The sequence below is a fragment of the Grus americana genome, chromosome 29 (genome assembly GCF_028858705.1).
Source record: "Grus americana isolate bGruAme1 chromosome 29, bGruAme1.mat, whole genome shotgun sequence".
NCBI classification, from domain to species: Eukaryota; Metazoa; Chordata; class Aves; order Gruiformes; family Gruidae; genus Grus; species Grus americana.
This window is the reverse complement of record NC_072880.1, coordinates 2,159,305-2,186,277: the sequence shown is the minus strand read 5'-3', so window position 1 is coordinate 2,186,277 and position 26,973 is coordinate 2,159,305. Positions and strand designations below refer to the sequence as shown.

General features: G+C 59.2%; 2 protein-coding genes across 7 annotated transcripts in view; both read left to right on the top strand.

Annotated features, from left to right (window-relative positions):
• Window positions 1-37: 37 nt before the first annotated feature.
• On the top strand, window positions 38-8,841 carry DENND4B (DENN domain containing 4B). 4 transcript variants are annotated; one of them, XM_054806306.1, is made up of 27 exons: window positions 38-107; window positions 1,540-1,850; window positions 1,936-2,188; window positions 2,293-2,362; window positions 2,439-2,608; window positions 2,717-2,958; window positions 3,062-3,128; window positions 3,225-3,283; window positions 3,378-3,522; window positions 3,658-3,833; window positions 3,987-4,087; window positions 4,186-4,401; window positions 4,498-4,643; window positions 4,750-4,889; window positions 4,974-5,097; window positions 5,216-5,422; window positions 5,543-5,671; window positions 5,775-5,919; window positions 6,004-6,545; window positions 6,635-6,757; window positions 6,850-7,025; window positions 7,226-7,349; window positions 7,461-7,694; window positions 7,793-7,898; window positions 8,005-8,173; window positions 8,253-8,317; window positions 8,452-8,841. In XM_054806306.1, the coding sequence occupies exons 2-27, from the start codon at window positions 1,552-1,554 to the stop codon at window positions 8,595-8,597; spliced, it is 4,374 nt and encodes a 1,457-aa protein (XP_054662281.1). In that variant the 5' UTR covers window positions 38-107; window positions 1,540-1,551; the 3' UTR covers window positions 8,598-8,841. The 4 variants fall into 4 exon arrangements, with proteins under 4 accessions (XP_054662281.1, XP_054662282.1, XP_054662283.1 ...); XM_054806307.1 differs by lacking the exon at window positions 38-107 and adding an exon at window positions 559-1,106; XM_054806308.1 differs by lacking the exon at window positions 38-107 and having other exon boundaries at window positions 1,229-1,850; window positions 6,202-6,545.
• An 829-nt stretch (window positions 8,842-9,670) lies between these two features.
• Window positions 9,671-26,973, top strand: part of GATAD2B (GATA zinc finger domain containing 2B) — a 40,084-nt gene continuing 22,781 nt past the window's right edge. Inside the window, exon 1 of one of the 3 annotated variants that reach the window (XM_054806358.1) lies at window positions 9,671-9,800. The gene's annotated coding sequence lies outside the window, so the exon portion shown is untranslated. Of the gene's footprint in view, window positions 9,801-23,789; window positions 24,090-26,113; window positions 26,467-26,973 lie in introns of those variants that run through there. The other 2 variants (XM_054806360.1, XM_054806357.1) reach the window with 2 other exon arrangements.

Below are 26,973 nucleotides of genomic sequence, written 5' to 3'. Positions count from 1 at the left end.
AGAGTCCTCCCGGTCGCCAGGGGGCGCTGTCGGCGGCGGCGGGGCCGGGGGGGGCGCGCGGTAGCGGCCCGGTGCAGCCCAGTGGCGCGGCCCGGCCCGGCCCGCAGGTACCGGGGGGGGGGGGGAATGGACGGGGACACCCACGGACACCGGGGGCTGCTCGGGACAGCGGGACCGAGCGGGGCCGGGAGCGGGGCTGGCTGGTTGTAGGGCCTGCGGGGTCGGTTGCGGGGCCTGCTGGGCCGGCTGTAGGCCCTGCGGGGCCGGGTGTGGGGCCTGTGGGGCCTGTGGGGCCGGGCGTGTGCAGGATGTATAGGCCCGGCTCGGGGGTGGGGGGGGCTCTGTGACAGTCGCCGCTTCCCCTTCAGCAAACCCCCACGGTGGGGCCGGTTCCTGCACTGGCTGCAGCTGGGGGGAAAACTCTGCCTCTCCCACGGGACACCTCCGTGGGGCTGCCCCACGCGTGGGGGTCACTGGAGGGGGGGGTATGGGGGGGTGTGTGTCCGTGGGAACATGAGGGTGGGTCAGGGGACCCGTCATACGTGACCCTGCCGTGTCCTGCGGGCTCTCAGTGGGGTGCCCCACTGCGGGGCCCGGCTGGGAGGACCCACGGAGGTTGTGGGGTATTGGGGGGGGGCCACAGGGCAGCTGTGGGGACCCCCATGCCGGTTCCTCCCCACTCGTGGCAGAAAGCTAAATCGGGAGCCGGGCCTGCGGCTTGGCCGTCCTCACGTGGCGCTGGGCTAAAAATAGCCCCGGTGGCCGCTCTCGGGGCTGGGGGGTCCTGGGGACCCCAACTGGGGGACGGGGACAGGCTCCAGCCGCTGCCGTGGCCCTGTCACTGCTGTGCGACCCCCCCCCCCCCATCCCGCTAAGGTCCCTGCTTGAGGTCTCCACGTTTGGGGTTGGGACCGGTTCATCCCCCCCCACACCCCCCGGTGCGGCTGGCAGAGGCGGCGTGGAGCCCCGGTGCTCCGCGGAAGGGGGTGACAGCCGCGGGGGCGTGACGTGGGTGTTCGTGGCCTCGTCGCCCGTTTCCTTCCCCTTTCCAGCCCGCCCCACGCAGCACTCTGGTGGCTTCCGCGGACCCCTCCTGCGGCACCCGGGCAAGCTGGGGGTGCTGGGGACGGGGAGGGTGTGCGTGGCGGGGGGGCGGGGGGGAGAGGGGACGGCTGCGGGCCAGGGGTGCAGCCACCGGGGTGGGGGGGGCCATGCCGCAGGGTGGGGGTCCTGTATCGGGGTGTTGGCTGAGGGGTGTCCCCGTGTAACCACTGCGCTCAGGGTGGGGTGCTCTCTCCCTCCAGAGCCGTGGGGGTCCCTGTCCCGCCGCCCTGTGCTTCGTGGCGTGACCGGAAGCCTCCTCCCTTCCCGTCCCCGGCGCTTTCGCCCCGTCAGCTCTGCCGTGGGGCACCCCACGCTGCCAGCCTGCCGGGGTGAAGGAGCTTTCCCTGCTCCGCGGGGCCCCGGGGACGGCCGGTGCGGGTGGGCAGTGCGGCAGGGTTGGGGTGTCACCTATCCCGCTGTTCCCCACCCCTCCAGATGCCGTGAACCATGTCGGACGAGAAGCCCCCGCAGCTGGTGGACTACTTCGTGGTGGCTGGACTGACGGACACCTCGCGGCCGCTGGAGGAGGAGAACCAGCAGCATCGCCTGGCGCGTCCCAGCGAGCCCATCACCGACGTGGCCGTTATCATCCGCTCGCAGGGCGAGGAGGTGCCCCACGGCTTCACCTGCATCGAGACCACCACCTCAGGCCACCCCGTCGACCTCAACGCCGGGCTGCTCAACAACCCCCAGATGTTCATATGCTACAAGCGGGGTCGGGACAAGCCCCCCCTCATCGAGCTGGGGTGAGTCCCGTGAACCGGGGCTTTTTGGGGGGGACGATGACCCCACCCCTGCTGGGGATCCCCCTCACCCCTCCTCTCCACCCAGGGTGCACTACGAGGGCAAAGACCGCCCGAAGCCGGGCTATAAGATCCTGGACACGACGCCCTACAGCCGCTCGGCCAACCTCAATTCGGGGGGGCCGGGACACCAACGCACCTTCCTGACGTATCGGCGAGCGGCTGAGCCCCACGGCCACAACACGCTGGGGGTCACCGATATCTGCCTCGTTATGCCCAGCAAGGGCGAGAGCACCCCCCACACCTTCTGCCGGGTGGACAAGAACCTCAACACCAGCATGGTGGGTGCCGGGGTCACCCCTCTCACCGCTGCCGGGATGCCCCCACTGCCATCCGGCCCACGCTGACCGCCCCCCCCCCTCCCCGTTCCGCTCCCTCCTTGCAGTGGGGCCCCGCCGTGTTCCTGTGCTACAAAATTGCCATGGCCAAGGCCAACACGCTGGTCTACGAAGCAGGTAGGATCTCTCGCGACGATCGAGAAGCGGAAACGATTAAGGTGAGGGTCATCCTTCTGTCCGTCTGTCCGTCCAGGGCTGCTGGGACGTTACCCGGAGCAGGACAGCGAGTCCTTTCCCCTGCCCGAATCGGTGCCCGTCTTCTGCCTGCCCATGGGGGCCACCATCGAGAGCTGGCCGGCCGACACCAAGTACCCGCTGCCCGTCTTCTCCACCTTCGTGCTGACCGGCGCCTCGGGCGACAAGGCAGGACGGGGCGGCGGAGGGGGGAGAACGGGAAGAAGCATCGGTGTCGCCGCGCGGCCGGAGGAGCGGGGGGGTGGATTTCCTGCCCTGACCGCGCTCCCCACGCAGGTGTACGGGGCGGCCATCCAGTTCCACGAGGCGTTTCCCCGGGAGCGCCTGTCGGAGAAGCAGAGCCTGCGCCTGGGGCTGCTGAGCGTGGTGGACCGACGGCCCGTGGCCGGCCGCTCGCTGCAGACCCGCAAGAGCATCTGCGTCCTCTCCCACTGGCCTTTCTTCGACGTCTTCCGCAAGTTCCTCATGTTTATCTACCGCTACTCCATCTCGGGGCCCCACGTGCTGCCCCTCGAGACGTGAGCGCCGGGCAGGGCAGGGGGGGGGGGTTTGGAGGAGGGGGGGAACGACAAGGGGGTGTCCCCCTCGTTTCCCCCCGCTGACGAGCCCCTCTGCCTGCAGGCACATCTCGCACTTCATGCACAACGTCCCCTTCCCGTCCCCGCAGCGGCCGCGCATCCTGGTCCAGGTGAGCCGTCACGCACGTGCGCGCGCGTGCGTCCCCCCCCCATCGCCGTCCCCGTGCTGGTTCCCCCCAGCCCACCGCGTCCCCGTGTCCCCTCAGATGTCCCCGTATGACAACCTGCTGCTGTGCCGGCCCGTGTCCTCCCCGCTGCCGCTCAGGTAGGGATGGCTGCGGGGCGCTGGGACAGACAGACGCACGCAGACGGGAGGGAGGGGGACGTGGGGACACGAGTGACGTCCCCCTCCCCTGCAGCGGCGCCAGCTTCCTGACGCTGCTGCAGAACCTGGGCCCCGACAACGCGGTGGCGCTGCTGGTGGCCGTGCTGACCGAGCAGAAGCTGCTCATCCACTCCCTGCGCCCCGACGTCCTGACCAGCGTGGGCGAAGCCCTGGTGGCGGTGAGTGCCGGAGAGGGGACGCTGCGGGGTGAGGTGGGGCGGGGGGGGGTTGGGGGGGGGGTGGGGGTGTCAAAACGCACCGCGACGCTGGGGAACCCCGGCCCGCGGCGCTGACCGCCCTTGTCCTGTCCCCAGATGATCTTCCCCCTGCGCTGGCAGTGCCCCTACATCCCGCTGTGCCCGCTGGCGCTGGCTGACGTGCTGTGTGCCCCCGTGCCCTTCATTGTAGGCATCCACTCCAGCTACTTCGACCTCTACGAGCCCCCCAGGGACGTCATCTTCGTCGACCTCGACACCAACACCATCTTCCAGTGAGTGGCCCCCAATTTTTGGGTCGCGGGGAGGAATTTTTTCGTGCCGGGGAGGGGGGGGGGGGGCTTCGCACCAGCCGGGTGCTGCCTGGAGGGATTCCAGGGGTCCACCGGCCGCCCCCGCCTCATCCCGCTGTCCCCCCTCTTTTGAAGGAGCGAGGAACGCAAGCTGCTGTCCCCCCGTTCCCTGCCCCGCCGGCCCTGCAAGGTGCTGCTGGCCTCGCTGCACAACCTCTCCCAGCAGCTGGATGAGAGTGAGTGGGGGGCTCCGGGGGAACCTCGCAGCCGCCTGCGCTCCCCCCACCCTAATTTCCCCCCCCCACCCCCCCCTCCTCTCTTCTCGCTTTCGCAGTGTACAGCGGGCCGGGGGAGGAGGCGTCGCTGGAGCTGCTGCTGAGCGACGCGGAGGCGGCGCGGGGTCGGCGGGCGCAGCTGGAGCTGGAGGCGCGGGCGGCTTTCCTGCGTTTCATGGCGTGCGTCCTGCGCGGTTACCGCTCCTTCCTGCGCCCCATCGCCCCGGCGCCCGCCCCGGCCGGCCGCGACGCCGGCAGCCTCTTCGCCTTGCAGGGTGAGTGGGGAAAGGGAAAAGGGGGTGACGGGGTGGGGGTGGGTTGGATTTAACCCCCCCCACACACACACACACCCTCCGTTCCGTCCCGTTCAGGGTTCCTCAAGTCCCGGGAGCGGGCGTACCACCGGTTTTACGGGCAGCTGCTGCGCACCCAGCTCTTCACCCAGTTCATCGAGGACTGCTCCTTCGCCAGCGACCGAGACCCCTGCCTCGAGTTTTTCGACACCTGCGTGGATAAGGTGGGTCCCGCCGGCTCCGCGCCGCGTCCCTCCGTCCCCGTGTGTGTTGTGTCCCTGTCCCCCCCCCCCCCCCACTCCGCGGTGACACCGCGCGCCCCCTCCCCAGGTGCAGGCGGAGCTGGAGAAGCCGGAGGACGCCCCGCTGATGGAGCTGGACGACCCGCGGGGGGGCGAGCACACCGTCTTCATCACCCCCCCCGAGCAGCCGGCGGGTCCCGATGGTGCCGAGCTGCCCGCGCGATACCGGTGAGCCCCTCCCCGATCCCCCCCCCCAAAACTCCCCCTGCCCCCCAAATCCCCCCAACTCACCCTCTGCCCCCCGCCCCCCAGCTATGACGGGTTCCCCACCCTGCGCCCCGAGCTCCTGGAGCCCCCCCGGGACCCGCTGGTGGCCCAGCTGTGCCAGGCCAGGAGCAGTGCCCCCAGTAGCCCGGCCCCACGCAGGACCAAGCAGGTGAGCGGGGCCAACGGTGCAACGAGTCGGCCGGGCCTCAGCGGGGAACGGGACGGCGAGGGGCGCGGAACGTCGGCTGCCCCCCTCAGCTCCCTCCTCTTCCTCCCCACGTCCTCAGGAGATGAAGGTGGCCCAGCGCGTGGCCCAGAAGTACTCCTCGGTGCCCGACATGTGGGCCAAGTGCCTGCTGGGGCACTGCTATGGGCTCTGGTTCCTCTACCTGCCCACCCACGTCCGCGCCGCCCCTGCCAAGCTGCGGGCGCTCCAGCTCGCCTACGAGGTCCTGCGCAAGATGGAGGCTCACAAAGTGGTGCTGCCAGACGAGGTAAGCGGCGTTTTGGGGGGGTGTGTGTGTGGGGGGGGAGGTTCGCCGGGGCCCTGGCCGCCCCTGATTGCCCGTGGTTGTGTGTGTGTGTGTCCCCCCGTGTCCCCCCCCGCCTCCCAGGTCTGCTACCGCATCCTGATGCAGCTCTGCGGGCAGTACGGGGAGCCGGTGCTGTCGGTGCGGGTGCTGCTGGAGATGAAGCGCGCCGGCATCGTGCCCAACACCATCACCTACGGCTACTACAACAAGGTGGGGGGGGGAACACACGCACTGGGGGGGGTCCAAGGGGTCCCCCTGGCACCCGACCGTGTCGTTTCCCCCTTCCTCCTCCTCCTCCTCCTCCTCCTCGCAGGCGGTGCTGGAGAGCAAGTGGCCGGCGGGCACCCAGGGCGGGCGCCTGCGTTGGGCCAAGCTCCGCAACGTGGTGCTGGGGGCCGCCCAGTTTCGGCAGCCCCTGCGACAGCGGGAACGCCGGGCCGCCGCCGCCGCACCCCCAGGTAGGTGGGGATGGCGGGGAAGCCGGGGCGGGGGGGGGGGGGCCACTGTCACCCCGCTGACGGCCCCCTCGTCCCCTCCCGCAGGCGGCCGAGCCCCCCCGGCGCCCCGTCCCAGCCTGCAGCGGCAAACCACCTGGGCCGGGCGCAGCCTGCGGGACACCCCCCCGGCCCCCAGGCTGGTGAAGAGCGGCAGCCTCAGCTTCCCCGGCAGCACCCATGGTGAGGGGGGCCGGGGGGGGCCAAGGGAGCCCCTGACTACCCGCTCCCCCGCTCTTCCCGCAGCCCCGGCCCCGCTGCCCCCCCGGCTGCGGGGTCCCCCCGGCTCTGCCGACGGGAGCCTGTCGGACGTCAGCTTCGCCACGGACGAGAGCGACCGGGCGGACGAGGGGCCGGCGGGGAACACGCCGCGCCGGGGGTTGGCCGCCAAGCTGCAGCAGCTGCTGTCCCCTGGCAAGCGACCCCCGCTCCGGCCGGCAGCCAGCACCGAGCTTCCCGCCGGCCCCCGGGACGCCGCCACCTGCCCGCGCCGGGGCTCCGAGCAGCGGGATGGGGAGCCCCCGCCGCGCCGCAGCCCCGCCGAGACCCTGCTGCGCCCACGGGAGCGCCCCGAATCCACCGCTTCCGAGGTACCCGGCTTCTCCCTGGGGGCTCCGTCCATCCGTCCGTCCGTCCGTCCGTCCGCCCTCGCTGACAGCGCATGTTCCCCCCCCCGCAGAGCTCCGTCTCGCTGGGCAGCGAGTTGGACCTGTCCGACACGTCGGTGGGCAGCGCCGGCGTTCCCAAATCCTCCGAGCCGCCGGCCGACGGGGCGGCCGGGCAGGAGCCTCCCGCCGTGGAGGTGAGTTGAGGCGGGGGGGATCCCGTCCCACCCCCACGCACCCCCCTCCCTCCGCCAGCGCCGCGGGGTCTGACGGTGCCGCCGGCGGCCAGGTCCTGCTGTCCAGCTGCTCGCGGTGCCAGGGCTGCGGCGCGCTGGTGTACGACGAGGAGGTGATGGCCGGCTGGACCTCCGACGACTCCAACCTCAACACCACCTGCCCCTTCTGCGGCCGCTCCTTCGTCCCCTTCCTCAGCATCGAGATCCAGGACTTCCAGCTGCCCCCCAGGTGGGACCCCCCCCCCCCCCCCCGTGTCCCCCACCCGCCGGGAGAACCCGTAATGTCCCCTGTCCCCCCCGGTGTCCCCAACCCCCCTCTTTACTGTCCATCATTTTCCCCCACCCTTCCGTCCCAAACGTCCCCGTGTTCTCCCCGGCGCCCCCCTCCCCGTTTCCACAATCCCCCCCGCCCCCTTCTTTGCCGCGCAGCTCCGCCGAGGACGACTCCCTCCCTCCTCCCGCCGCGCAGGGACCGGTGCTCAGCGACCGCCGACGCTGCCTGGCGCTGGATGAGGCCGAACCGGAGCTCTGCAACGGCTACCCGGACGCGGCGGTACGGTGCCGGGCACGGAGAGGGGAGAGACAAGGGTTGGAGGGGGACGCGCACACACGCGCACACACACGACACCGGGTGACCCAGCGGCGCGTCCCCCTCGTCCCGCAGGTGCCGCGACGGTCGGAACGGGTGGCTTTCGCCTACCTGAGCCCGTTGGTGCTGCGGAAGGAGCTGGAAAGTTTGGTGGAGAACGAAGGGGGCGAGTTCCTGGCGCAGCCGGAGCTGGTGGACAGTCACCCCATCATCTACTGGAACCTGGTCTGGTACTTCCAGCGCCTGGGGCTGCCCAGCAACCTCCCCCGCCTGCTCCTGGGCTCCCAGCACGTCGCCCCCACCCCGCAGGTAAGGTTTGGGGGGGGTGGGGGGGCTGCAGGAGGATTCGGGGACGGGGGGTGTGGGGGGGGGTCGCCTGCCCGGTGCCCACCTGCTCTGTCCCGCAGGCGCAACCCCCCGACTCCCCCTGTGTGCGCATTCGGCTGCTCTGGGACGTCCTGGCCCCCGAACCCGACAGCTGCCCCCCGCTTCACGTCCTCTGGCGGCTTCACAGTGAGTCGGGGAGGGGACACACACACGACCCATGGCAGTGGTGGGGGGGTGCTGAGCCCCCCCCCCCCTCCGTGTACCCCCCACACCTCATCCCTTCCCTCCCCAGGTAACGTCCCCACCCGGCTGCGGTCCTGGCGGCCCCACGGCCACCACCCCTTCTCGCTGGCCTTCATGGAAGCCGTGCTGAACCACGTGGGGCTCAACGACGTGCACAAAGCCATCACCCTCTTCCTCGAGACGCTGGCGGCCCCGGGGGCCCCCCGACACCTGCAGAGGTAGGGCTGTGACCCCCCCCCCGCCCTCGAACCCCCTCATCAGCACCGGATCCCTCCCCTCATCGCTCTTCCTCCCCAGGAGCATCTACCGGGAAATCCTCTTCCTCATGCTGGCGGCGCTGGGCAGGGACCACACGGACATCGGTACGGCGTTGGGGGGGGGGGGGTGGGGGCTCAGGGGGGGCTATCGGGGGCTCCCCCCTCACCCCAGACAACGCCGATAGCCGCTGTCTGTGTGTGTCGTGGCCCGTCCCACCCTCCTCTTCCTCCCCTCGCAGCCGCCTTTGACAAGAAGTACAAGTCGGCGTACAACAAGCTGGCGGGGAGCCTGGGCAAGGAGGAGCTGCGGCGGCGGCGGGTGCAGCCCCCCAGCTCCAAAGCCATCGACTGCCGCAAGAGCTTCGGGGCCACCCTCGAGTGCTAGAGGCGACCCCCGCAGCCCCCTCCCCCCGCCATGGGGACAGAGGGGGGGTCCCCAGCCCCGGGGAACCCCTCTTCCCCCCCCCCCCCCAGCTCACAAAGGGTTTTATATGTCAGTATTAATATATTTTTATTTATTTATTGCCCCCACCCAATGCCCCCTCCTTACGCTGCTGGGTGCCAGGACAGTTGGGGGGGGAGGGGTGTCTGCGCATCCCCCCCCCCCCAATCTCTGCCCCTCCCCCTCCATCGCCCCCTCCCCCCCGGGGAGGTTTGGGGGGGGGTTTAGGGGCCGCCCCCCCCCCCCCGCACTGTGCAATAGGAGCCCCCCCCGCCCCGGGGGTCTGTAAATAAAAGCCGCTGCGGTATTTTCCCTGCTGCTTTCCCCGCCGCCTTCTTAGGGGGGTGGGGGGGGGGGGCTGGGGGGCGTCGAGGGGGACCGGGACCCCCCCGGGGCGGGGGGGAGGGGAGGGGCGGGAGCGCTGGCCTGTGGCCACGGCCGCCATCTTGGGGCCTGGCAGAGGCCTCGGGGCCGGAGCGAGGCCTCCTCGGCGCTGGGGCCCTGCCCGGCGATCCCGGGAGGGGGTGGGGGGTGGGGGTGGGGGGTGTTAGCGCGCGGCCCTGCCCGGTCCCGGGGTACCGCCCCTCCCCCGCGGCGTCGTGCCGGGCCACGTGCACCCGCGTACCGGGAGCCACGTGGGCCGGGGCAGGGCGGCTACGGCGGCCGCTTCGGGCCCAAATTCCCCCGCGAGCGGGCGGGCGGGCGCGGGGGTGGTTTTTGCCCGCCGACATCGCGCGCGGCCAGCGGTACCCGGATGTCCAGGCTCGGGGACCCATTAAAGGCGCCCCGCGGGGACGCTCTGGGGATTTCCATTGGCGGAGTCCCGCGTCAATCTTCGCGCTCGCCCGCCAGTAAGAAGCGGGAGGCGGGTCCGGCGAGGAGGCCGACCGATTCGATTGACGGGGCGCCGCGTCCGTCGTCGCACCGCACCAATGGGCGTCGCGTCTGGGGTCGGGAGGCGGGGCTAGAGCGGCAGGGCCGCTGCCCAATCAGCGGCATTGTTTGTGGTGGTGCCGGCTGCGCTCCGCGGCGGCTGGTGGCTGCGGCGCCGCGTCTGCTCCGCCCGCCCGGCCCGGCCCGGCCCCGGCTCGGCCCCAGGGCACCCACCGGCGGCCCCGGCCCCCAGGGCGGCGCCCCCCGAGCCAGGTGAGGGCTGGGGGGGCGGGGGGAGCCGGGCCCTGGGGGGGTGGGGGTGTCGGGGGGGGGGGGGGGCAGGGCCCGGTGGGGGTGTTGGGGGGGGGGCAGGGCCTGAGGGTGGGGGGGGCCCGAGCTCAGGGGCTGAGGGGAGGGAGGGGGGTGTCTGCGCTTGGGGGGCGGCCCCCGTGGGGTTTGGGGGGGTCTGCTGGCAGGAGATAGAGCCCAGGGGGTTGGGGGGGGGGGGAGAGCTGGGGGATTTGGGAGGGCCGGGGGTGGGGGTGGGGAGGGTTGTGGCTTTGTGGGGGCAGAGCTGAGGGGGCAGAGCTGAGGGGGTTTGGGGGGGCAGAGCTGAGGGGACACAGAGCTGAGGGGGGTTTGGGGGGGCAGAGCTGAGGGGGCCAGAGCTGAGGGGGTTTGGGGGGGCAGAGCTGAGGGGGCCAGAGCTGAGGGGGGTTTGGGGGGGCAGAGCTGAGGCGGGGGCAGAGCTGAGGGGGGTTTGGGGGGACAGAGCTGAGGCGGGGGCAGAGCTGGGGAGTTTGAGGGGGGACAGAGCTGAGGGGGTGTGCGGGGGCAGAGCAAGAGGGGTGGGGGGTTTAGAGCTGAGGAGGGCAGAGCTGGGGAGTTTGAGGGGGGACAGAGCTGAGGGGGGGTTTGGGGGGGCAGAGCTGAGGGGGCGCAGAGCTGGGGAGTTTGAGGGGGGACAGAGCTGAGGGGTGTGCGGGGGCAGAGTAGAGGGGTTGGGGGGGGACAGAGCCCTGGGCTTCTGGGGCTGCCACTAGGACAGTGCGGAGCTGGCGTGGGGGGGCTTGGGGGGAATAGAGTGCCAAGGGCTTTGGGGGGGGCAGAGCCCAGGGTTTGGGGGTGCAGGGGCTGGCCCAGCCCTTGGGAATGGGTGAGGAGGGCTGGGGGCGGGGATACCCCGTGGTAAAACGGGGTGTTGGCTCTTCCTCCAGGGCTGGGGGGGCCGGTCCCTGCCCGGCTGGGGACCGTCTGGGTCGGGGCGGGGCCGTCTGGGCCGGGGGCGGTGGGAAAGCGGGGTGCGGGCGCTGCCTGGCTCCGGGCCTGGGGTGCGTGGGGGGGGTCCCCAGGGCAAGGGAGCGCGGGGAGGAGGCGGCCGCCTCCTTCTACCCAGAGGCGACGGAGCGGGGCGGGAGCAGCTGCCTCTCTGCGCACCTGGAGGGATTTGGGGGAGCGGGGTCCGTGTCCCGTCCCCCCCTCCGTCCTCATCCTCGGGGTTGGGGCTGGGTACTGCCGCTTCGTGGGGAGCGATGCTGCGATGGAGCGGCCCTCTGTGATGGGGGGGCTCGGGGCTGGCTGCTCCCCCCACCGTCAACCGGAGGGGACACCCCCTTTGTTCCCTCCTTTTCTGCTGGGTTTTGGGAGTGATTCCCGTTTCCTTCTGCGTTTCCCGTTTCCTTCCGCGTTGCCATCGCGGCGTTTCCCTGTTCCCTCGTTAGGGAACGGGTGATTGACTCCCTGCCTCGCTCCGTCGCCGATTTGGAAACCAGGTTTTCTGCTTTGCAGGATTTTTGTCTCCTTTCTTCGCTCCCCCCACCCCAACCCGTCCCCGTTTCCCGATGCTGCTTCCCCACGTCAAAACCGGGATGGGGGCAGCCAGGAAAACTTTCATATCTCGGTTTTAACGTGGAGCGAGAGAGTCCAGCAACTGCCTCCTCCTTCCATGTGGGCAGCGCAGGCAGCCCTGCCTGCGCCCCTTCCCCTCTTGCTGTGGGGATTGAGGCGGGGGGGGGGCTTCTGGGGAGGCGCAGGCCCTTCCTCACTTGGCGTTTGGGAAGCTGGGCGGCACGGTTCCTCTCTCCCCTTTGCTCAATTTCCCAAAATAAGAGCGTTCCAGGCGTTTAAATAGCCCTTCCCTTCCCCTCTGCGCCCAGAAAGAAGGGTCTCTTTGATGGTGGGGGGGTGCTTTGCCAGGAAGGGAGGAGGAGGAGGTTTGGGCAAGCGGAGGGTAGCTGAAAGCAAGGAGGAAGAGCGACAGCATATGGATGTGATCGTATTGATTCGCTTTAGCTGCCTTGCCTTCCTCGCCTTCTGTTTGCTGAAATCACCCCCCTCCGAAAAGGGATATTTTTTTTTTTATATATGTTTTTTTTTTTTTTTCTTTTGAGCCTGCCTTGGCTGCTGACAGGCTGGAGGAGGAAAGGGGGGGGGGGTACAAGCCCGTGGGGAACGGCGTCCTTCTGGAAGAAGGTGTGGGAGGTTTTGACTCTTATTTCTCGGTGTTCTTCGGTGGGGGTTGGGGAAGGATTGCAACAACAAGCGGTTCAAGAGGACGGTGGTTTTTAAGGATTATGCGTGGTTGGTTACTGGCATGCCTTCTCACCAGAGAGCCGAGGGGCTGGCCGTGTTTGAGCTGTCTAGGTGTGCAGGCAGAGCCCCCCACCCCTCGAAATGCCGCTGTTCTTCTCCAGCGCATCAGATTTTGAAATGGCTCGTGATGCTCCCGTCACCGGGGGCAAACCAAACACGATTTCGGCTCGTGCGGGTGCTGGGGGAGCTCGGTGCAGCCGTTGAGCTGGGGTGGCGCTGGGGCCCGGCACCCTCGGGGTGAAATGCTGTGTTTGCATCTTATCCGTAACGGGGTTCACGTCCCCTCGGACGAGCGTCTGTAGGGATCTCCCTGCCTCGTGCCTGGAATTCGTTGCATTCCTGGTTCTCCTGGAGCTGCTGACGGTGGGGAGACAACCAAAAAGCCCCATTTTGGGGTCGGCGACCTGGTTTCCGAGCCGTTAAGATCTTCAGCGCGAGGTGCAACCTTCTCTTTGGCGCTTTTCCTGATCACGAGGCTGCGTGAAACCGAATGTGACGTGCAGCTGACAGGGAGCATCCATCTTTGCAGCGCTGCGGTTTGCCCGTGCCGAGAGGGGCCCGGCTTCCTCTTCCGACGGCTAACGGGCTCCTGCCGGTCGTGGCACCCGGCTCTGCTCGGAACATCCCGGTTCCTCCTGTTCTCCCGGCTGCTTCGGCGCAGGGTGGGGGATCGCTGCCTTCTTTCAGACGTTTCTGGGAGGGGGAGAGCAGAACTATCTACTCGGCGGAGTTAATTAAACTTAAGATGCTCTTGAAAGTGTCTTTTCTGCCAATGTTTTCTTCCGAGGGAGCGGAGCGGGGCTCGCGATCAACCACTCGCAAGATGCAGGGGGCTTTAAATGAGAGGAGCTTCCCGGATTCATTCACTGAGCTACTTTCATCGCTCGCTACTCCCTTCAGCGTTCAAGGAAAAACAATCACTGGAGCTTTGTATTTTGATTTATTTGCCTGTTAACTGACAATTTTCTGCGCTTTGTTCTTCCCCTCCCCGTTACAAACCGCTCGCTGGACCCTGATCTTGCAGTCCCTGCGTACCGGATAACTCACCTCTTTTTCGGGAGCCTTTGACGAGCGTCCCCGCTCATCCCGGCTCGGAAGGAATCCTGTTGCATCGCTTGGTTGTAAGAATCGCTGATTTTTAAAATGTTTTGGCAATAACAAGAACAAGGAATGTGGAAAAAAAACCCAACAAACCCACCAAAAAACCCCCACGGAGAGCAACTTTTATTTTTTAAAGTATTTGGTTCGAGTGGTATTTAAAACTGCTGGTGTGCGAGCACCGAACGTGCAGTTGTGCTGAGGCACGACAGCAAAATGTTTCTGTTTTAAAGGGAAAAAAAAAAAAAAAGAGGGAGAGATTGGCTATAAATCTAATCCCCGTGTAAAACTATCCACCTCGCGCGCAGAAATTCAACCTATCAGGCCGTGCCACATGCCGCTGCAGTTTTATAGCGTTGGATCGACCGCTGGAAGATGGAGAACAAACTTAACTTTTATGCTTCTGCGGGGGCAGATCGAGCGTGGACGCGGTTTGGGGATCCATTTGCTTCCGTAGCTCCTCGGTGCCGCCAGCGATCCCTTTGTGGAAAGTCGTGTTTTTGGTTTTTGTCCTGAGACTCATGGATTTCCGCTCCTTAATCTCGCGGTGGAGCCTGGTTACAGATGGCTGGGGTTTCATTTGCTATGACTTTTTTTTTGGGGGGGTAGGGGGGGGTGTTGCATGTAGGTTATTTTTTTTACAGGTTTTTTTTTTTTTTTAAACACGTGGGATGATATATCGCTGTTCCATAACTTGGTTTGCAGCATTGCGGGGTGATGCACCAAGCGACGGGGCCTGGGAAGTGAGATGTTGCGATGAGCCTGTGTTTCTCTCCTTCGCTCTTACGGATAGACTTCAAGTCGCTTCTCTTGATCGGTTTCGGTATTTCAGGTAATTTGGCTATTTAAAAAGAAAAAAAATCGCAAATATTCTCCGCCTCAGCTGCGCTTTCTTCAGGAGTTTTCCGTGGAAAAGCGAGGAGCAGTGCTCACACGCATCCCAGTGGACCGTCTGCCTGGGGAGAGGCTCGTTTTGCCGTGGCGCGTACTTATTCTGAGAGCTGGAGTCGAAACGCTTATCTGGGTCATTTGAAAAAGAGATTTTTATTTTTATTTTTTCTAAATTCTTTGTTTTTTCCCCTTGAAGAACGTGACTCTGAAATTGGGACTTTGACGAATCAACCCGCCCCGGGTGATGGTTGGGGTCTTGCTTTCCCAGCTTGCCCGTGCTCTCACGGTGCGGTTGGGGTGAAAGACAAAGCTTCGTGGCCGGAGGGATTCCGCTGGCCCCTGGGATGTGCCTTCATGTTTTCCTGCCTTTTTTTTTTTTTTTTTTTTTTTTTTAAATTAAAGCTAGAAATGAACGGACATAAAGTTTAGCTAACCTTAAAATGGAGCTACATACCTGCGGTTGTCCTGGTGCTTTCCAGCTCTCCACGGAGCAGTTGAGGCTGATGGTGACTTTCCCCCTTCCCTGAGCATCGCCGAGCACAGCATCCCAAACTTTCCTGCTCTTTCCCGGACCTCCGGCTAAACTGGAGACCGCCACCTTCACGCGCCAAACCTGATTTGGAGAGAAATTATTTCCCGCGTTAATTTGGCAGAGGATGGAAGCCGTCCCGGCGTTGTGGTGGTGCCTGGGTCCGGCGATGGACGTGGCTCGACTTTTCATCTCGTGTCTATTTCCTCGGAGGAATTCCTCACTCATTGGTCTCTCTCCCCTTCAAATGCCCAAAATCTTAAAGAATGCCATTAGGATTTTTTTTTTTCGTGGAATCAAGGAAAACTGAAGCAGTTCCAGGTTGGTTTTTGCTGGTTTTCTCCAGCGTGACCCACGTAACAGGGGCGATGAGCTCTATATAACAAATAAAAGAGCAAGGTTCTCCCTCGGATTGTTTTAACAACTCTAGGTGCTACTTCTAACAAAACGACGCCGGGTTTTCAAGCAGAGCTCTGGCCCGTTTGCCGATGTTGCTGCCCTAAGGTAGAGGGGCTTCCTCGTCGTGACGCACCGCTTCCCTCCTGTCACCTTACGGTCTCGTCCCATGCAAAACCAGAGAGGGTGATTATCCCAGGTCGGATGTTTTTGGGTTTGTCAAGCGCCTGGTTGCGTGCACAGACGTCAGAAAACTCGTCCCCATCCATGGGAAGTGGGTCGGAGAAGAGTGCTGGGATTTATTCCGGTTTTTTTTTTCATTATTCTCCACGATTTTCATATAAACGTGGCATATCGCTTCTAGTTGCTCTCGGCCCTCGCAAAGACAGGATTATTTAAGATGTATTGAGGAAAGGGGGATAACGCTAAACTTCGGATCGCAATTCCTTTTGCAACTCTGCCCCTCGGATGCGGAATATTATCCGGTTATTTGTGATAACGGTATCCGGAATATGCCTGAAATCCTTCTGAAGACCAGCACTTGGAATTTGGAGGGTGTGAGGAGAGGCGCTTCCAAGCCTCCTCTCTAAAATTAGACCAAAGACCGGCGCGGAGGAGTCTATAAAGAGCCTTGGGGGCTTTTTTTTTTTTTATCCCCGGAGCCTCGACGCGACTGTTGCACGTCGGTCCTGCGAAGCCGCATCCATTTTGCTTCATCCCTAATCAAAGCTTTTTGGCTTCGTGGCGGCGGCGGCCGGTGTTTCCAGGTAGGTGGTACCAACTCCGGTGAAGCCGTACACGTGCCGGGATGGCTTTAACAGGCTTTCACAGGATGGAGGGTGCTACCGCTCAGGTTTGAGCGCGTATTTTGGGGCTGAACCCTGAAATTGTCCGATTTCAGAGTCCCGCCGGTAATTAGAGGCAGCCCTGCCTGGTTCCTCGAGGCTGGCGGAGCATCCTGCCGGACGATCCAAAGAGTTGCGAGAGGCGCATTAAAAGACCATTAAGTTGGTGACGGAAAGCAAAAGCCAGAGAAATTCTTGATTTGGGCTGAAATGAGCTGTATCTCCTCCGGTCCCGCGGTGAGGAAGGAGGAAAAGTGTCCCGTTGTGCTCGAGGATCTGCCCCGAGCGGTGCATTTTCCTCCCGCTTACTCGTTTTCGTCGCAGCAGTTGGCGTTCTCGTAGCGGTTCTTTTCCTGCCTAAATTTTTCATGCCTGGCCTTTAACGGCAAACCTCGCCGCTGCTGAATATGCAAACGCGAGGTGCCGTCTCGGTGGTGCGGTTGGTGCATGCGCTCTCCCAGCGTGCCGGCTGCCGGAGCCTTGCGCCAGCGTCTTTTGGGCGCCTGCGTCAAAATAGCAGCTCGTTACGGCTGCGCGGGGGGCAGAGGGTGCTAATAATAAAATAACTTGTGGCCGCGCGCCCTTTGTTTCAACGGAAGAGTTAAAAATGCCTTAAAACACCCGGTTTTGGATCCTGTAGGGTCGGTGGTAGCGGTGCTGCTGGACTTGAGCTTCCTGGTGACCAGAAGCCAACAAGTGTATTTTTCCAGCGTATCCCGGATTTAGGTCTCATTTTTGTTGAATCTCAGAAAAACGAATGCAAGGATCCTGTTTCTTTGGGATTAGACCTAACCAAAACCCGTCTGTCATTTCGGGGAAGAGGACGCTGCTGCTTGCTGCCCGTTTTCCATCTCCTGGACCGGTGGCTTTGGGTCGTGCCCTGTCCGTACCTGGGAGCAGAGCAGCTGTATGCTCTGATACATGAAGACAAAAACGTTTAACTACTTATCTTTCATGCCAGTTAACCCTCTGGTTCGGTATCGGGGGTTAGAAACAGGATTTTTAATCACCAAAACCTGCATAAAGATAAATATTTGCAGGGAATGGAAACCCTTCTGCACACGTTGCCTTTCCCCTCTTCTGAAGAACCTGAATATTTTGGTCGCGTCCCTACCAGCAAGAAAAGAGATGGAAATGTGTTTCTTCAAGCTCCCGGCAAGGAAGGAGGATGTGTTGTCCTGAAACGCCTCTCGTCGGACACTAAATCAGCCTCTTTTTCCCCCAAACCGTTTGCCCTGGCGAGGTGCTTTGGGATGTAAGTCAGCTTTCTCATCGACATCGCAAAGCGAACGCGCGAGATCTCGCTCTGTCGTCCCGGTATCGTCCCTTCGAGGAGCAGAGGCGATGTGGAGGGAGAAGGATAACCTGAAATCCTCCTGCCGACAAGTTCTGGCTTTAACAGTTGTCTTCCCCCCACCACCGCCCCTTCTTTTTTCTTTTCCCGACTGCCTAACGCAGTTTGTAGGAGAAGAAAGATAATTCACTTTAATGAATTATAAAACTTGTTTCACTGCAGTGGGTCTTCATTTTTCCTTTTGTCTGCAGCAGAGTCACTGTTTGAGTAGAATAAAATTAACTTAGTCCCTGAAAAGACAAAAGAGCTGAAACTCCTCGCTGCTGAGAGGAGCTGAGGGAGGGAGGGGGCAGGACATTCTCTCGAAGGCCCCGTATGCTTTGCCAATCGTAATGTTTTAGGGAGGGTTTTTTTGTAATCTGGAGTTTTAAATTTAAACACTTTGCCATTTAAAAATGGTTCTTTTATATATAAATTTTTTGTTTGTTTGTTTGTTTTCCCAGTTGGTCACTGAGAGCTCTGTATGTATCCTGAAACAAACTGCGTAAAGTTAATGAAACTCTGCAGCATCTTTATTAACATCTCCAGGTGTAGGCTCTCCGTCCGCGCTCCGGCACCTCCCTGGGTTTAGCGAGGGACTGAGAGATCGAATGGAAACGCTACTTGTCCTTTATGCTGCGTGACTTGCTACGTAACCGTAGGCAACTTTACAGATTTCCTCTGTTAAAGTTGGATCGTTGTTTCGGTTAGGCGGCTGAGTGAAGATCCGTACCGGGGCTTGGACCGGGGAGTAGCTGCTCCCAGTTTGCTCTCAGTTTAAAACCACTCTTTAGGTGGTGGTTCGTAGTGATTTCACCAAGCGGGATGCTGCTCCCGTCTCCGGAACGAAGCTTTTCCGCTCCTCAAACTCATCTAGTAACGACGCGCGCCGTCTGGCTCACCTTTGCTGCAGGCCAAGAGATGATGCTTTTTAGATTTATTTGGTTTTGTTGTTTTTAAAAGGAAATTTTGAGTGAAAGGAAATCAATCAGTGAGATGCAGACTTCCAGAGAGTTTCAAAATGGTTGCTTGGTAATCGTCCCTTGTTGTTGAATAAGTCCAAACCTAACGCGTTTTCCCCTTCTGTGAATCACTCCTTAACTTGCTTCTTATTAAAGTCCCTGATTCTAATTTAATCTTGGAGACCTGACAATTTAAAATACCTACTAGTGCAGCGTGAGTCCGATTTGGCATTCCAATAGCTCATTGTTTTAGTCCCTGCAACAATTTCAACAAACCGGTGGCCGCGCCAAGGAGAAGGGACGCTTTGGTGCGTCCGCTCTTGATTCGAAGGCACCGGTTTAACGTGATGCGTGTTCAGTAACCCCGGATCAACACACGTGTCCGCTGAAATAGGGGAAAGATGCTAATATACTCGTTTTTTAAAGGAACAGCTTTAATGGAGGATCAGATCCTGAATTTCTTCAGCAAACCCGTTTTAAAATAACCTCCCTTCCGAGCTCAGCCGTATTTAGTCAACGTGTTTTGTTGAGATTTGGATAAATCGAAAGAACGAGAGGTCGGGAAGGCTTGCTGTAAGCCACCAAGGATGTCTTAATAAGTTGCTGGGCACCGTACGGCCGTTTCGGGTGTTTCGGTGTGCCGGCGAGCCCGTTTCCTCGATGGCTTGCCAATGGGGTTCGCTTGGACCCCCAGCAGCCCCCAGACTCCTTGTTTTCTCTTCCCCGTATGGGCTTTTTTGGTCGTTTTGCTCTCACCTTGGCATTTTTCTGCTAATTGTCCTTTACTCTCCTTCAGTCTGCTGCTCCGAAATAACGTGGACTCAAAGCGCCGCTCGCTAGTTTTACGTTGCAGCGTTGAAAACAACTGGATTGGGAAGCCGGCAGCTGCTGGACATGGTTAGCTTCCCACGCTTTGTGGTGAGGATAGAAATAGGACTGCCGTCCGTTCGTTTTCCGGTGGGATAGCACCGCGACGAAAATATTGCGTTGCAGCTAGTCGGTGGTGTCAAGGAACGTGACCAATCTGTTAAAATTGCCATTAAAAGTGAGCGAGGGGAGCTCACCTCGGCGCTGTAGTGGAAAAATTCAAAGGAGATCGGTCAGAGGACAGATCTGAGCCTTGGTTGTGTCGTATTTTAGAGAGAATTGATCATTTCAGAGGGATTAACCCCAGGCCTGGACTCACGTAGTGGGGTTATGCCGTTTGCGACCAGAAAAAAATAATCATTCCTTCTCTCATGTAACTGTCTTCCAGTTTTACGGAAATATTTTTTCAAAGTACTTGTTAGTCTGAAGCTGTGTGATGATGATGACAATCATCTGCTTGCTATTAGCTGATGAGAAGGAAGGAAAGAAAGTCCAAAAAAACATGAAGAGAAGGGGATTTTGGTCCAGGATCCCTCTGTTTTGGAGGAGAAGAGGCAGCTCGGCTGACAGGTTTATAACCAAAGGACGGCGCGGATGGGGAAGAAGCAACGAGGGAAGAGTTGAGTCCTGGTGAATCCCACCCTGTTCCCGTCCCTCGCTTTGCTCCTGCTGTTGGAGACTTTCCGGTGCTCCCCGGCACAACGCAGAGCAGTGACCGTCCACGGGACCGGGTGTTTTTTGTTTTTATTTTTCCCCAGATAAATGATTAGGAGAGATTTGTCGTTCTTAGATGTGTTGATTTGAAATACCAGCAGCACGGATGCAAGTCTGTATCCTGAGCTGTCTTTTAGTGCTTCGGTTCCTCGTGGTGTCTCGCCGGGAAGTTCAGTCTTCTGGGCTCAACCTCGTTACCAGCCTGTACCATCAAACCCACCCTCCGCTCTTCATCCCTTACGCCCTTCTCCTGCGCCGTTAAATGCCGTGGATCCATCGCTTGTCCCCAGTGTTGGGAACTTTACCCAATTTTATTGCTTATTTTGGGGTTGTGGCACCGTCATCGTTTCCTGGGCCGGTGCACAGTGGTCACATCACGGGCTAACCGTCACCCCGCCATTCCTTGGGTACCGCGCTACGTTAGTCCTTTAACAAGTGACTTTTATAATTCAAACTTTCCAACTATTTCGTCCCAATAAATTAACTCCAGGCGATTGCATCCTACTTTTCTGGTCGGCCGCCTTTTTCTTACCTTCCTGATTAGTTACCTGGGAAAGCTTGAAGGCTTGCCGCCCTAGAGACCCTTGCCCACCCGTCCTTTGTGTATTATATTTAAGAATCCCTGTAAATGAAGAGAAGATGGGAACTTCTGGGCTAATCACCCGGCAGAGCCGACGGGAACGGGGAGAGATTTCTCGACGATGGATCACCTGCAGATAATGAATTGGGTTCGGGAAACAGAGCCGCATAAAAGCAGCTATTGTTAGCACTTTTGCAGACTTCGTCAAAGGCCTTTTCATACTGGAAATAGAAGCACCCAGAGGATGGGTCCTTATGAAAGGACCCTAAAATTCAATTAAATGAACAGTCCAGTGATGTTTTACCAATACCTTTCCCCGTCCTGGCCATAAAGATCTTTCAGAAGCCTTGCAACAGCGGGATAAAGGACAGGGCAGGAGGAGAGATGTGAGGCATCTTCAACCACCCCTAATTTGTTGGAAACGGTTTCATCTCTGCCGAATCGCCGCGCGCCTTAAAACGAGGATGAAAGGTCTGGAGGAACGTGGGGAGTATGGAAAAAAAAAAAAAGTGAAACGGTCTTAAAAAAGTCAGAGAATGGAAGCGACTGGGGACAGAGAAAAATGCTGGAGAAACTTTTTGCCGCGGTGGGCTGGTGTCGATGAGGAGATGAGACGAAGAAGCGTAGGGTGGAGATTTCCCTTGAGGGAACCATTTCAGGTAGTGGAGTCTCCTCCTTGATACCGGTTGATGTTTGTCCATGACACAGTGAAGAAATTAGAAGCAGCAAACCTGGGCAGATGAACCGAGCATCGTACGTGGACCCGGTGTCGGGGAACTGAATTTCGGCTGCGACAACCCGCAGCCAAGGACACGTCGCTTAGGCATGAATGTTGAGAGGCAGTCGAACATCTCAATTCCGGGTTTTCAATGAAGAGAGGGGTCGGTTTTGTCTGTCACCCGACCCAAGCAGCGTTACGTTAAGGATAACGGCAATCTGCGGAGGGAAAGGAAAACCGGTGCCTGGATGTTGGCGAGACGGCTGGACTCGAGGAGCGTTTCCCAGCTATCACCGCGCAGATTTTTTTTTTTTTTTGCCTAAGATTGAACAAATACTGTCAAAAGACGAGCGAGAGCTCCCTGGGAGGAGAAGCCACGCTCGCCCATCTCTGCGTGGAGGGACCGTACCACCGGCGATGACCACCAACCGCGGCACGTCGGAGCCTGTGGGTTTGATGGAAGAGAGGTTTCCTCATGTAATACCTTCTTCCCCCCCGCCCCGAGACCCCCAAAAGCTCAGGATTTCTGAGGACTTCTCAGCCATAATGCGCTTGGACTTTCTCTTAAAAAATACCAATTTCTTATCCCGCTCTTCTCTTCTTCGTTCTCCCGTGACCTGCCACCGTGTCTGCACGGTTTCGGTGGACGCAGCCTGGAAATAAATCTTATTGGGGCCCAAACCACCACCTCATTAGTTTATAAATCTATGGTAACTACCATGTAATTAAAACCTAATTAGTTATTTCCCCCCTTTGTAAACGAAATTGTTCCGTTTTATCTAATAAAGGCAAACGCGGGTAGTACCAGTGCTTGGAGTGGCATTGAAACTCTGCTTAATTACCAGCTTCTCTGCAGCCCATAGGTTGACTAAATACGCGATAGTTACTGGGTATTATAGATTACATGGTTATTTGTGCGCTGTGTAATAGCTTTATTTTTAGAAGATGATTTGATAATGCTTTCAGCGCGTAAAACCAGTGAAACCTGCGTGCGTTATCTTGAAAAAGATGTAATTTGTAAGTCGGTCACTTCTGCTTGCTCCACAGATAAATTAAGTGTAGTACTAATACTAATTACACGCGGGGAGTCTCTCCAAATTGACGCTAGAGCTCTCGTTAACCTTTGATTAGAACCATTTTGTGATTTGCAACCCAAAATGGAAGGTTCCCGTTTCATCGGTTATTTTGGCCACCCGGTCGCACCAACCGTTTTCAGCTGAACCGTTGAGACGCCGGTTCCCCTTCCGTGTTTGGCAAAGCCGGAAATATTGGAAAACACTGGAAAATATTGGAAAATAGTTGAACCGGTTCGTTAACGGAGAGGGTTTAGATCAGACCGGTCCTGATAAAGGATGTGGTGAGGGGAGGCGGGTGAGCCCTAGGCCTTTCCCTTTGGGTAGGAGCTTTAAATGGTAAAATATATTGGAGAGATAAATAATAAATGGTAAAACGTAGCGGAGGTGCCTCGTGAAAAGGATACGGTCATTCAAAAGAATTCCGTTCCGAGCTTTTTAACCTATTCCCAGACACGTAGCAGTAGACGTCAGGGTAGGGTAAGCGGCGGTAGCCCAGCTTCGCTTTCACGTTGGGCTCTCCGTCTCTCGGGTTCTCCTTTCTGGCTTGCAAAGACGGGGGAAATATCGGTTTTATTTCTGCTTTCGGCATAAATAAATAAACCAAATTCGATAATTCCGGGTTTATAAAAAGCTGATGGGCCGAGTGGAACTGGACTAAGACGAACGTGAATCGTTTCCGTCCTCGTTGCGTACGGAGGAGCTGCCTGGTGTGGTGGACACTCAAAATCCACGTTAAATTCCTTAACGAGGGCCTCAAACTTGTCGCCGTCATCCTTCCTCCCGCATTTCACCCCTAGTCTCTCGCTTCCACCTCTAGACTTCCTTTTCTTCGCCGTAGGGACCGGTGCCGCGGGAATCGATCGTCTTTGGGTAATTTGGGTAAAACAGCTCAACTTGAGGTTTGGTAGAGCCGCTGTCTGCTGGAGTCCGGTCTCAGGTGCCGCGGTGCCAACCAAAATCCCGCCGGATCCTTCCTCTCCGATGCCAAATCCGCAGCTGGCACCTTCGAAACCATCTGGGACTTGAAACCAGGTGCCCGTGGCCGGTCCCGAGGGCGCGGAGATGTCCTCCGGTGAGCGGGGCTATGGTCACCCGTGCCGCCGGTCCACCCTCGTGCCACGGTCGGCGTCGCCGGCGTCCCTCGGCATCTTCGCCGGCACCGGCGTGCCATGAGCCGGGCGAGGGAGAGGACGCTTTGACGCCTTCCCCTACCTTGGGGTGGGTTGGGTTTTTTTGGAGGGGGGGGACACGGGACGGACAGGACTCGAACGACGCCACGCCGGAAGGAAAGCCCCGGTTGCGCCGGCTCGGCGCGCAGAGCGTCGAGGGACCCGATTGTCAAATTTTTTTTTTAAATTTTTAATTTTTTTTTTTTTTTTTGGGAGCGAAACAGTTAAAATACCATCGGAGGAAAGGAGCTCTCATGAATGAAGACAAAGTTTGGCGGGGGGCCAGGGGCTGCTGGCGGCCGGGGGAGGGAGGGGGTGGCAGCCAACTGACTCTTATACCACAACCCACTTATTTAAAAAAAAAAAAAAAAAAATTTAAAAAAAAAAAAATTAAGAGATAATTCCGTGTCCTGAGGTTACAAACCGGCTGCAACTGGTTTTTTTTTTTTTTTCCTTCTTTTTTTTTTCTTTTTTTTTTCTCTTTTTCCCTGCCCCGTGAGGCATCATGGGTAAAAGTAAGCATCCCCCTTTTCTTTTGTTTAATATAACAGTACAGCGCATGATTGGCAGGGAAGTGCCCGTTTTGAGACAGGGTTTCTGCAGGTCCCTGGAGGGGGATGGCACGCGGGGCCGCCCATGCTCTGCCGAGAGGGCTCCTCGTAAAAAAAGCTTGGCTCTTCCTCGCCCTCCTCTCCCCCCTTCCCGCTCCGTCCTCCCCGGCTCTCCCGTCCCCCCCTTCTTTTCTCCCTAATTTTCTTGACAACTAGAGGAGGCAGCAGGAATATTGTACCTGTAAGTATTCTTTAGACTGTCCTTTTTTTATTTTATTTTTTTTTTTTAACAGACAAAAGGCTCTTTATGGATTATCAGATCTGCTTTTTCTTTTTTTTTTTTTTTTTTTTAACATGAGGTTGGCAGCTAGATGTAATGTCTTTACAGAATATTTTAAGGAGAAAACTAGCACTGTTGCTTGTATTTGCTGTTGGAGCGGTTCCCTTCCCCTTTCTCCCCCCTCTCCAAAAAAAAACCCAAAAAAAAAACCCACCTCTCTCCAGCCTCCCACCATCGCTATTCTCCTGGAATTACTAAATCTGACCCTCCCCGCTCTACTGCAAGGAAAGGCTGATTTCGAATACCGAAAAAAAAAATAGAAATTATTATTTTAATTTTTTCCGTCTGCAGCCCCGATGGTTTGATGTACCACCACCACCCCCTTTCTTTTATTTTCTTATTATTTTTATTTTCTTTTTTTTTTCTCCACCCCCCCCCCCTCCCCCTTTTCACGCCACCCGGGCCCCGCCGTGCGCGGAGGCCGCCAGCTGACGGGCGCGCGTGGCTCGCCGCCAGCGCGCAGGAGCGTGCGGCGCGCACAAAGGCAGGGCCCGCAGTCGAGGAAATCGCGGCGCATTATATAAGGAAGCCTGCGTCATCCCCGGCTTGCTCAGCCTGACGGATGGGGAGGAGAGGTGGAGGAGGATGGAGGCGAACGCTCCCCTTCCCCCCCCCCCCCCCTTTTTTTACTATTATTATAATAATAGATATTTTTTTTCCGAACTGACCGGTTCATCGAGGGTGGGGAGTGTTTTCCAGCTGGCTTTCCCCAAAGCGTGCGATCCTGGTGAAGTGGGAGGAGTGTTTTTATATATTTCCCCCCCCCCTGTTAAGAGGCAAAAAGCAGCTTTCTCCCCCGCCCCCCCCCTTCCCTGAAAATGATTTTCTGGGGTAAGGTGTAAGGTCCGTTGCGCTGGGTGCAGCAGCTGCGATTACCTTCCTCTAATAAATTAACTTTACTAAAAATGCAAACTTAGGAGGGGAAGATAGGAGAGGGGAGGAAAAAAAAAAAGGCTTTTCCTGCCCGCCGTTAGGTTCGTACTGTGCAAAACTCAACCCGGGGCCGCCCCGAGCCGGACAGCGGTGATTCGGGGTGCGGGGGGGCCGGGGTTGTGTTTCCCGAGCCGTGCAATCCCCCCCACCTCCCCACTGTGTTTAATCCAACGAGACGGAGTCGATTTTGGAAGTTGCGATGTGTCCGTACCGACCGTGGCGATTTAGAATCGTGGAGATATATTTCGGGAGTTCGTTTATTAATTTGCTTTCTCGATAACGAAGCTGGGGGGGGGCACAAACCCCCAACCCCCCCCCCCGGTGTCTCCCATCGCTCGGAGCTGGGGATGGGAAGGGGAAACAGCAGAACTGTTTAACGAGTTTGCGCCGAAACGACTGTAAGAATTTACGGTCTGCTGCAAGCGAGAGACAGCTCCCCCGATCCTGTCGAAAACTAACCTCACGGTTTGTCTTCTAAAATATTTTCTTTGTCTTTTTTTGGTGGGTTTTTTGTTTTGTTTTGTTTTTTTTTTAATTCCCCTCTCGTGCGTCTGAATGGCAGGCAGAAGCCTTGCTTAACCCCCCGATTTATGAATGACTCTCCTTTTACGCTCGGTGAATTTTTTTAAAGACTCTCTCAGCTATTTTCTCTTTGTTAAGGCTGTATTTAGGACTGTGTGTTTCTTTAAAGCCTCGTGCACGTTCTCCCGATAAAATCTCCGCGACAGGCCCTACGTATTTTCTTTCTTACCTGCATAAAAATTCCTCCACAGGGCTGTAGCGTAGTATTTCTCTTTGCTGCTCGCACAATAATCCGAGCCCAGCGTAGTATTTCTTGACAACTTACAATCCGTAGCGTCGGGATTCAAAAGAGCAGCACGTTTTTATTCGATACCGGGTGGTTGGTGTTGGGGTTTTTTTCCCCCCCCCCCACTTCTTTTGCATCAGCGTTCTTGCAGATCTCTCTTCAGACTGCCGAGCCGTTAAGTCATAATTACCTTTTTAGGTTATTATCCTTTTTATAGTATTGTATGGAAATGCTCGTCTTGGGAGCCAGCCATTTTGTGTGTGCTGTGTTGAAATGCGTTTTACGACGTAGATGTTGGTTTGTATTCAGCCTAGATGGAAGCGAAGACGTCGGAGCGGTGCATGTGCCGGGCTCTCGGCAGCCCCTAGACGCACGATTTCATCCCGTGGAGCCGACGGGCTCCGGACGAGGAGCCGAATCGCGTGAAACCCACCGTTTGCCTACGGGCTCGGCGTGTTCTTAAGCGAGCGAGGGGGAAATCGCGCGATTCAGGGGTGCAAAAGCGGCTTCTGGGCAGCGGGAGCGGAGCACGTCCAGGTAAGTTGGACCTCGCCTCCTCAGCGCGTGTAAACGCCGTTCCTGCTCCCCGAGCCCGGCAGAACAGGGCTTTGAACAGCTCGTATTCCGCCGACCTAGTAGTTTTTAATATACAAATTGTGGCGCGGTTCCTGTTGTTTGGAGGGACCAAGATGGTGGCGGAGCTGCTTGGAGCATCTTCGCTCTAACCCGACCGCGGCGCACGGGGACGGACACGCCAGTCGGGCGTTCGGTCCCTGCAAAACGTTACGGATAACGTGGGGACGTTGGGGTTCGGATGCCGGATGCTGGAAGTCTCTTTGGTGCGACCCTGCGTGTTATAAATGAATTTGTCCTGGTAATCCAACCCTTTTGCTTTTTTTTTTTTTTTTTTTTTTTTGACCACCGCAGCCCCAGATGTTTCCACCTTGCGCGTGAAGGTGTCCGCTTCCCCTCGGGTTTTATTTCGTGTACCCGCGTCTCGCTTCTGCATCTCTTGTCCCGGTGGGGTAAAACCTGGTGCGAAGT

Excerpts from the sequence above, each read along its gene's own strand:
- DENND4B (XM_054806306.1), top strand. The coding sequence starts at position 1,552 with ATGTCGGACGAGAAGCCCCCGCAGCTGGTGGACTACTTCGTGGTGGCT. Across the intron at positions 3,523-3,657 it reads TGGGCGAAGCCCTGGTGGCG|ATGATCTTCCCCCTGCGCTG; the intron begins GTGAGTGCCGGA and ends TCCTGTCCCCAG. Across the intron at positions 5,672-5,774 it reads CCTACGGCTACTACAACAAG|GCGGTGCTGGAGAGCAAGTG; the intron begins GTGGGGGGGGGA and ends TCCTCCTCGCAG.